The 9,309-nt window shown below is 32.3% G+C and overlaps 1 protein-coding gene across 1 annotated transcript; it reads left to right on the top strand.

Annotated features, from left to right (window-relative positions):
- Positions 1–871: 871 nt before the first annotated feature.
- On the top strand, positions 872–8,618 carry LOC144422937 (uncharacterized). Its single transcript, XM_078112976.1, has 7 exons — positions 872–1,007; positions 3,073–3,143; positions 3,393–3,429; positions 3,838–3,969; positions 4,589–4,780; positions 5,350–5,564; positions 6,095–8,618. Exons 1-7 carry the CDS (start codon positions 938–940, stop codon positions 6,290–6,292), a joined length of 915 nt encoding a protein of 304 aa, XP_077969102.1. The 5' UTR covers positions 872–937; the 3' UTR covers positions 6,293–8,618.
- Positions 8,619–9,309: the final 691 nt, after the last annotated feature.

Below are 9,309 nucleotides of genomic sequence, written 5' to 3'. Positions count from 1 at the left end.
CTAATTTCCGTAAAGTCGTTTAGTGATCATGAATGTCATTAGGAAATTCGTAGTTTTGAAAAATGATACATGCCGTGTACAATATGTGAACAATATAACGGAAGTGTGCGAAACAATTTGGGAGTTTGAATTGTAGAGGAAGCCTCCATATGTGATATCAAAATGTACAATATCAACCATAAAAACACTCGATTCAAGGTCGCTTTTGTAACTCACTCACTAACAACAGGTTCCCTCATTTCAGAATATGTACGTGTGCCACTGCGAGGAGTACATTAACATGACACGCTTAACATACGTCTAATAAAAAACTTTCGCCAAATATAACGCTAGTCGTGTTAATTAATTGACTTACAGGGTTGTTCATGGGGTCTCGTTGCAATTTGTCATGAAGTCAGTTCTTTATATATATATATATATTATCCAAGTTTGTTTATCCAAATCCGTGTTAATTCTTGATTTTGAGACTTTATGAGCAGGGCGATTGATTTCAGGAAATTGAATACAGTCTTTCTATCTCAATTTTAATTTCCCTATACATTGTTTCAATTTTTCATAATATACTATCAATGCGTTAGCTGTTACAAATTCCTAAAAAATATTCATGGTAGCGACAATACTCTATGTTGTGCCAAACGTATATTAAAACTCCCTCGATACTTTGTACGTGCTGGAGCATCAATCACCGTGCTGTTTCATGAAGATAAAAAGAGAGATGCGCCCACTAAATTCACACTTTTTTGTGACGAAATGCACTTTTTTTCATTGTAATTTTTAAAAAGAGAGAAAAATAATTCTCTTCTCTTGTTAAAGCAGTGAATAAGCTCACATAGAATATAATGCTATGCAAACAGTGTCGAGTATCACTTTGTTGCAAACTGTAAAAGGATCGACTTTCAAGCAGAGGAAGGTTGGCAAAATCTTCAAAGAATTTAAAATGAAAATTCCTCTTCGAGTCCTATTAATCAGATTTCTCCTGATTATCGAAGCTTTTTCGTTGATTAAAGGTTAGTACTATTTCAATTAAAACGTGAATGATTTTTGTTTAGGATTGCTAGAATATTGTGTATTGCAATGCAAGTCTTTTTTTTTTATTACTTCTTACGTAGGATCCGTAAGTGGGCGTTGCTAAGATGATTTAACGAATTGGTATTAAGGTTTTACTTTAAAGTACAATCGTTTTTTTTTCAACGAAATAGCAAGTATATTATTAAGCTTTTGATCGCAGTATACAGAAAAAAGTTTGACTAGGTTCTAATGAAAGCTTACAAGTATGCTTGCTATTTACTGGAAAGATATTATGCTATTACTATTCATCGCTTTGTAATTGTTTGCAATTTTATCATGGTATTTGGAAGACAATTATATTGAACGAAAGAACACGGTAACATGGTTTTGAAATTGTTCTTTCATTTTAGTATTCATTGCGGAATATGCTGCCAATGAATTTGTGTTTTTTCAATGACACAATTAGTCTTTTTAACATGTGTACTTTAGAGTTTAGACTACTGACATTTTTGTCATTCGGAATATTTCACTTTATAGCTCCGAAATAGGCTCTAGAAAAGCTGTCATTACAGAAGTTTAGTCTGATAGTTTGTGGATAGACACGTCAATCAATCAAATTAGCTGTTTTGGTGAAAAAATATGTGGTTTTCAATATTTACTTTGAAGTGATTTTGTCGGTGTTACTTGACTGATGTTTTACCAAATTGTACACGCGTTTTTGAAGTTTTATTATTGTAAACTCGTAGGTACGGTTACAGGTACACTGTCGCGTTTACGCTATACTGCGTAAAAAATAAGTATAATTGCGTAAACCAGTGGTTCTTCCTTGACGACTAAGTGTGCTTGACAACGACGTCACCTCCATTTAATCTTATTTATTTTCAAAAACATTTTCGTAATCGCATTAAATTTTGTGAATGAATGATATGAAGAAGGGGTGTGCAACCTTTAATACAGGAGGGCCAGATAAAAATAACTTGTTGAAACCATGGGCCACATCTTTATTTAACATAGGCTTTCTTGTAGGCACAAAAAGTTTGGTTGTTGAACTAATGACGTGCGTTGTCCGCATCGCACTAGCTAGCTGTTAGGCCAGTATAGCGTCGTTAGCATATATAATAAATTGGACTCGGGTATGAGCTTCGCGACGAAAAGGGAATCGAATTTATTGCACCTAACCGATTGAGCAAAGTTAAAACTCGTTCGCGGGCCGCACACTCTTTGAAATTAGCACTTCTCCGCGGGACGCACAATGTTTTTGCGGACCGCAGGTTGCACACCCCTGATTTAAATACCTATTTCTGTATAATTTTGAGGTTTTTTAATTTATCGATTTACTTTCTTAATATTTTGAAGAAATAACGTTGGTTGCGTAGCCATTGAGTTTAAACAAAGCACGCTCGTTCGAAATAGCGGGGAATCATTCGTTTAAAAACGCGTTCTATTTAGACCTAGAATACGACTTTATTTAATTTAAAGCAGTGGTTGTCAACCTTTCTTGTTAAATTCGTCCTGTCAACTATTTTGGACACATTTACTCCCCCCTCATTATGCCTGAAAAGTATCGATAATTTGTTTATAAAATCTCTAAACGATCTAAATTTATGTTATTACGATTAAATGTTATGCGAAAATCGCGCCATCGTTATTGTGCTGTTGAAGTAGTTTATAATGCGTGCATGAATAAGTTTTATAGCAATAATAGTAAACTACCGATTATTAGCAATACTACAGCAAATAGAAAGTTCCCAACCCCCTCAAGAACGGCAAAATTTGTCTGCTTGTTGATTTGCTTGTCGTAGCCCCGGCATAATCTACAACGCGTGAATATTAAATTGAAGTTATTGTTGATTGGTTAAACATAGCGTTCGTTATTACGTTTATGTTTTGTACGGCTATTACGTCACAGCTACATAAGGAAGTTGACGACTCGAGCGATTGCGTACTATTGAAATATTTGTAAAATTACCTTCTTCTCACTATTAATAACTTGTTACATTTCCGAGACAAACAATCTTCTTGATTTGTCGTTGTTTTATCTAACTATATATCTTTCCTCAACAGGAGAGAAATGCTGGGCACCAATGCTGTGTAACAATATACCTGTGTGGAGAGTATTCAAGGAATGCGAAATGGTAAGATATTCATATTAGCTTAATTTCACAGATTTATTTGTTTTACAAAAATGACTAGCGACATTCATAACATAATTAAGGAAAATCCTTTACTACACTTTGTTTATTCAAAATTTGAAAATTCTATAAACATTATGCGCCCAACAAAACGGCAGTATGTCGTCACATAAGTTTTAAATTTTTCGCAAATTTACGAGGTTCCAGATAAGTCGTTTTTATTTCTCATTTTATATTCATTTTTGTTTTAAGAATGAAGAATTGAGAAACAGAAAAAAAACTTTGGAAGGTTTGTAACATAAAGAATACTTTAACGATTCAACTGTGAGCCCCATCGGAATTGGTTGTTTTATATTTATTCAAATTATGTTCCCTTTTTTATTAAACTAGGTTCAGAAAATGTTGGGTAAGAAATATATCCCCAGGATTGTAGTCTCCCAGTTTTGGTTATTTTATCTTTTTATTAACGGAATACTCTATATTTCAACATTTTATTTATTCAGATCATTGAATAATGGCTTTATCGAATCGGAAACTTTAACAATAGAACCTTTTCAAATTGAATTTCGATATTGCGACATAATACATTTATCTGTTAATATATCATATTTTTCTAAAAACCAAGCGATAAATGGTTGATTAACTAACAAAGGATTGATAAATAGTTTGATAATCACCGATTTTTATCCATTTATAGAGCAAATCAACCAGTTGACCAGCATGCTAACCCTTCTGGAAGGAAAACTGGAAACCACAACAGCAATGACAACAAAAAACAACATAATACACACCTCTACCACAGATGTAGAAGAAACGACCAAGCCACAAGGTAAACAAATTTTCATGTTTCATTTTTGGTTGTTTTTGGCCATGGATGCACAACTTTTTTGTCGGTGTGCTATATTATCAACTTCAGACATCTAGCTGCGCCACAAAAAAAAAATTAGATTTTTCATATACACAACGATTTAAAACTTTAATTCGAAACCAAATGAATGAAAAAACGAATTAAAAAAATTCAAATTACAGTAATGAAGACACCGGTAAAAATTGCGAAAGATTTAACGCATCGACAAGAGCAAAAAACATATTTTTACATGTATTTCTACTCATGTGAGCGCACTTTTGAAAATAAACTGTCGGCTTGAGATTTATGCTTGATGGGGAAACTTTGAGAGTTTACCACACCTGAGAAGGCCACACCTTATGGCTTAACCGGCCGGGTTGTGGCCCACGGGCCGCCTGTTGCACAACCCTGTTATAAGTAGTGTCAATATGAATATATTTTGTTCAGCAATTATAAAAAATAATCTGTAGAGACGCTGAATAAGTCGTTCGTTAATGATTGCGTAAAACAGAGAAATTTTAGATTTAATATTGCCGACATCCCACAAAAATTTCATAAGTTTAACAACCTCGTTTTTATAATAAATCCCATTTTCACACAGAATTCAACGGAGTGAATACTTCTTCAGTCACCGCTACGATTGGTCCTACAAATTATCCTTGGACTTCTCCCGAACTAGCTGTGATTCCGGAAAATACATCTGAGACATCCGTCCAAACTACGCCTGAGCCATCCGTCCGAATTACATCCGAGCCATCCGTCCAAACGATTCCGCCAGGATTTACTGAACAAGGTCTGTTGAGTTAAATAAATCTTCATGTTTAATTTCAATTTGTCTGATTTATATTTGAGCGTATGGAACATTAGGAAAAATGTATGGTTGTTTTTTCTACAACGTATTTTATACACTTTTCACTCTCAATAGGGCTTTTTAAAAGCTTCCAGTGCTAGATAAAAAAAAATACTGCTGCTCGTAATGACAGAAATATTTCTGATTTCGAGTTGCCTACCCATTTCATTACACTCTGGGTGATGTGCTGGACATTGTATGATTTTTAATCTTTTCAAAGTTCAAAAAGGAATTTAACAAATTGCTCGATTTTCAACTAATCAATCCACAAGGTGACCCATATATGCAAATATAGATGCAAACTAACAAAGACCAAAATCTTAAATAAATCACGACGTAGGGTTCAAATATACTCAAGTCTTCGTCTCAAAACGTTAATGTGACATTGCACGCATCCCATAATAAGTAAATAATAATAATAAACTGCAAACCGTAACCAGATATGCAAATGTACGACCATACATTCACATTACTTCATATGATTTAGCAATTGCAAATTATTTGAATTGCAGATATTGTGCGCTATGACGGAAGAATATTCATACCGTTGGCATCTGAAAGGGTTAATAAAGCATCGGCGATCGTCAAATGTCAACAAATAAACGGAGATCTGGCGAATATATACAACCAAGATCATATGAACAAAATAATGACATTCATCCGTGACAACAAGATGGACTGGGCTTCATTGAAAGAATTCCATCTTGGCATGACATACGACCCTATTGTAAGTTGAATATAAAAGTATTGTAAGTATTTCTCCTAACTGCGCATATCGATTACCTTTATTGTTTGAAACTCAAAAAAGTAAGTTGTGGCGTCATAATACTATACAGTTTGTAATTTTTAATAGTACTTCACATTCGCTCCATATAAGACTGCGTAAGACTTCACTCAGACATAGGGAGATCGGTAGATCCTTTATCATTCCAGATCGGATGTTTGTTTCAATTATCTAATACCGATTGAGATGATTTTGAACAAAAGGTTAAACTATGACTCGAACCCTAATTTTTGAAAAATGATGTCAGTATATTAAGGGAAAAGTTAAGAGAATCCATGAAAATTATTTATATACATACTCTATTATTAAATAAAAACTTAATATTTATTAACTTTTTTCTTTTATAATCATATTCTACGTTATTATATGGTGTCAATATATTAGTCAAAACCTAACAAATGCCATAACTTTTGAATATAATCAAATTATTCTAATAATTGAACACTTAATATTATTCAACTTCTTACCTCTAGAATCAGATTCTTCGTTTCCGCAACGGAACTATGATATCACAAAGTGGTTTCGAATGGCATATAGGGACTCCATACAAAGGGCAGAGTTATTCTGATCGGACAAACATGTTCATCGGGATTCGTAAAGATTCAACAAGCATCTATCAATACATTTTCAACTTTACAGATCAACGCAACAACATCCTGTGTGAAATTTAAACTTTCACATAACAGTTATAGTAAACTATCGAATAAAAATAAATTAGGATTGTAAAATCTTTTTGTGTAATTAATGACTCCAATATGAAACGCCGAATATGAACGCTGCGCTTTAGTTTGGCATAATATTGCATTTTATACTAGACAACGTAATGTCGATGATTTGGCAGTGTTGGGCGTTTATATATTTACTACAAACAATAATCTCGAATCGAAACAATATATATGCTGTTTTACAATACTGTTCATGTTCACTCAGTCAGATGTGACGCTTTACCAGGTTTTCCTCGTGCACGAAATTATTTTTAAATGTATTTTTAATCATTAATTTTTTACTGAACAAGGTATTTCCCTTAGATCAGGTCTTTGTTTGTTTATTTTAAGTCCAAATTGTTTCAAATTATTGAGAGAAAATATAAATGAATATTTGATGTTGAATTTTAATAGTATTATATCAATATCCAAGTTTAATTGTGTAGTTGTAAAGGCCAGAAAAGATTTTCAAATTTCATCCCCTTTCCTTGTTAAAACAAGGTGAACAAATGTCATCTCTTTTTTTATTTTAGTTTTAAGTAAGAATCAATGTAATATATGATTTCTTCCAATATTGTATTATTATTTTCTTTCTTAGATGTGTTTTAAAATGTTATCATTTTAACAAAGAATTGTCCGAGCCATTCACATTTTACGATTTTTATTATCAGTATAAGTATGTCGAAAAGAAATGGAAAAGATAACATAAGCTTTCAGCCTCAACATCACCCAAATCCTTCTCTCGTTGAAATAAACGTGGAATTGTGTCTGATTAATATTATGCTAAGCCAGTTTCCATTGAATCCAAATTTAGCTGCAAACCAATGAAAACATAAAGATAAATTAAAATATTTCAATATGAGTCATACATATGAGTTTCCATTGAAGTGCAAGTTTAGCTATGACAAGGGTAAAATAATACAAAGTACATACGTTTCAATAGTTCGCATCTCCTGTCTCCCAATATAAACACGGAATTTTTATCTATTTTATCCAAAGCATTCACACCCCATTTATTAAATTTTCGCATTTATTCTAAGCATTTCCCTCCTCTAAAAAGAAGAAGAGATTTTGAAGTTGGGTTTTAATATTAGTCTTTCAAAATCCATGATTAGTTTTATATTTTAGTTTTCTTGAGTGAGAATCAATGTAATATATGATTTATCCAATATTGTATTATCTAATTTTATTTCGTGTATGTGTTTTGAGAATTTTTTTATCATTTCAACAAAGAATTATTAGATTCATTTACATTTCACAATTTTTTATTATCAGTGAAAATGTGTCGCAAATAAATTGAGAAATTGAAAAGATAACTTAATCTTTCACCTTCATCTGAAAATCCCTCTCTCTTCAAAAATAAAAATGTGAAGTTGGAATTTGATAAATAAAAAATTATGCTAAACAAGTTTCCATTGAAATTAGTTTAGTTGTTACCTGATAAAAAAAAATTGCCAGGGTATCTTTATAGTCCTTTTTTGTGGAAACATGAAAATCAAATATTAACCATATTTACATTTTAGTTTACTTATGTTAAAATCAATGTAATATATGATTTCCCTTTTTTTGAAAATCCTTTTCTCGTTAAAAATAAAAATGTGAATTTGGTATTTAATAAAAATTATGCTAAACCAGTTTCCATTTAATTCCAAGTTTAGTTGTAACCCAATAAAAATGTAAAATTTGCCTCGATATCTTTATAGTTCCCTCCCCTCTTGTGGAAATATGAAAATCAAATATTAATCCTATTTATATTTTAGTTATGTTAAAATCAATGTAATATATGATTTCTTTCTTTATTTTATTTGATCAGAAAATTAACTTTTATATGTTAGGTGTGTTTTACAAATATCAATTATTTGAGAAAAATTTTAACAAATTTTGTTGGAACTTTTTTGGCATTATAAGTGTGTCTAAAAAATTTGGGAAATTGAAGAAAAGTTTTCTGATTGTCTAAAAGTATTTGAATCTTTGGAAAAGGAATTTGTTGAATGCATTAGGGTGTAAATGTATTCTGGAAATATATATTTCTTGCAAAGGTATCGATATTTTTTACGAACAATATCGTTGTAATTTAAGCAAATCAAGATTTAAATCGGGACTGCAAAATCAGAAATAAATATCAGGCAGACGCAGAATTTATAAAAGCAAGTAGACAAAGTCTGTTGTTCGTTGTCCAATTGAAATTGAACTAATTTTCTCTACGCGCTTCTAACTAGATCCGTATTATGAGCACCCGTTTAGGGTTAAACCACAATTTTTTTCCAATTTTCTTATTTTAGTTCTATTACGAGTTTGGGGACTGGCCAAGTGACTCTCGTAGTATTTGTACCTGAAATTATGGCATATCCCTAACTTGGTACGCATACTACGTTCCGGTGTCCGCCATCTTGGTTCACATACTACGGGAGTACCCAATTTTCATCGTATGCCCAATTTTTGTCAGTTTTAGTTTAACAACATCACAAGTCAAACTATCGCCCGATCATCAAGAAAATCAGAAGCTGCTGTTCAGCCTCGGTGTCAAATTGAATAAGTCTAAAACAGGGTATCCCGAACTTTTTGGGCCGCGGACTCCTATTTGTGAATCTTAGTTTTGACAGAGCCCTATCCTATGCCGTATCAATTTCTGTGCCTAATCAACGAGGAAAAATAACGTTTCATTTACAACACAAACGGCATCAATTTGAGGAATGAGGTTACTTTTCACTGCACAATTGCCTCGCATATTTAGGTCGTTACAGAAGGCAATAAAATTTCAAATGCCTTTTCTGACAGCAATGAATATTGTTCGTATATTCGTCTTGTAAAAGCAATATAAAAGAGTTGGTAATTATAAATACCAAAGACTGGATGTATACACAAGACCATACTGGCCGGAAACACACAAATGTACGGAATGCACATGCATTCGTCTGTAACGCTAAACCCCAAAAATGTAATGTTTTTTTTTTATTACGAATCAATCATTAAACATCGACTAA

Source organism: Styela clava, chromosome 5, assembly GCF_964204865.1.
Source record: "Styela clava chromosome 5, kaStyClav1.hap1.2, whole genome shotgun sequence".
NCBI classification, from domain to species: Eukaryota; Metazoa; Chordata; class Ascidiacea; order Stolidobranchia; family Styelidae; genus Styela; species Styela clava.
The sequence above is the reverse complement of the archived record's forward strand: the minus strand, read 5'-3'. Positions and strand labels throughout refer to the sequence as shown.

Excerpts from the sequence above, each read along its gene's own strand:
- LOC144422937 (XM_078112976.1), top strand. The coding sequence starts at position 938 with ATGAAAATTCCTCTTCGAGTCCTATTAATCAGATTTCTCCTGATTATC. Across the intron at positions 3,144-3,392 it reads TATTCAAGGAATGCGAAATG|AATGAAGAATTGAGAAACAG; the intron begins GTAAGATATTCA and ends TTTTGTTTTAAG. Across the intron at positions 3,970-4,588 it reads AGAAACGACCAAGCCACAAG|AATTCAACGGAGTGAATACT; the intron begins GTAAACAAATTT and ends ATTTTCACACAG.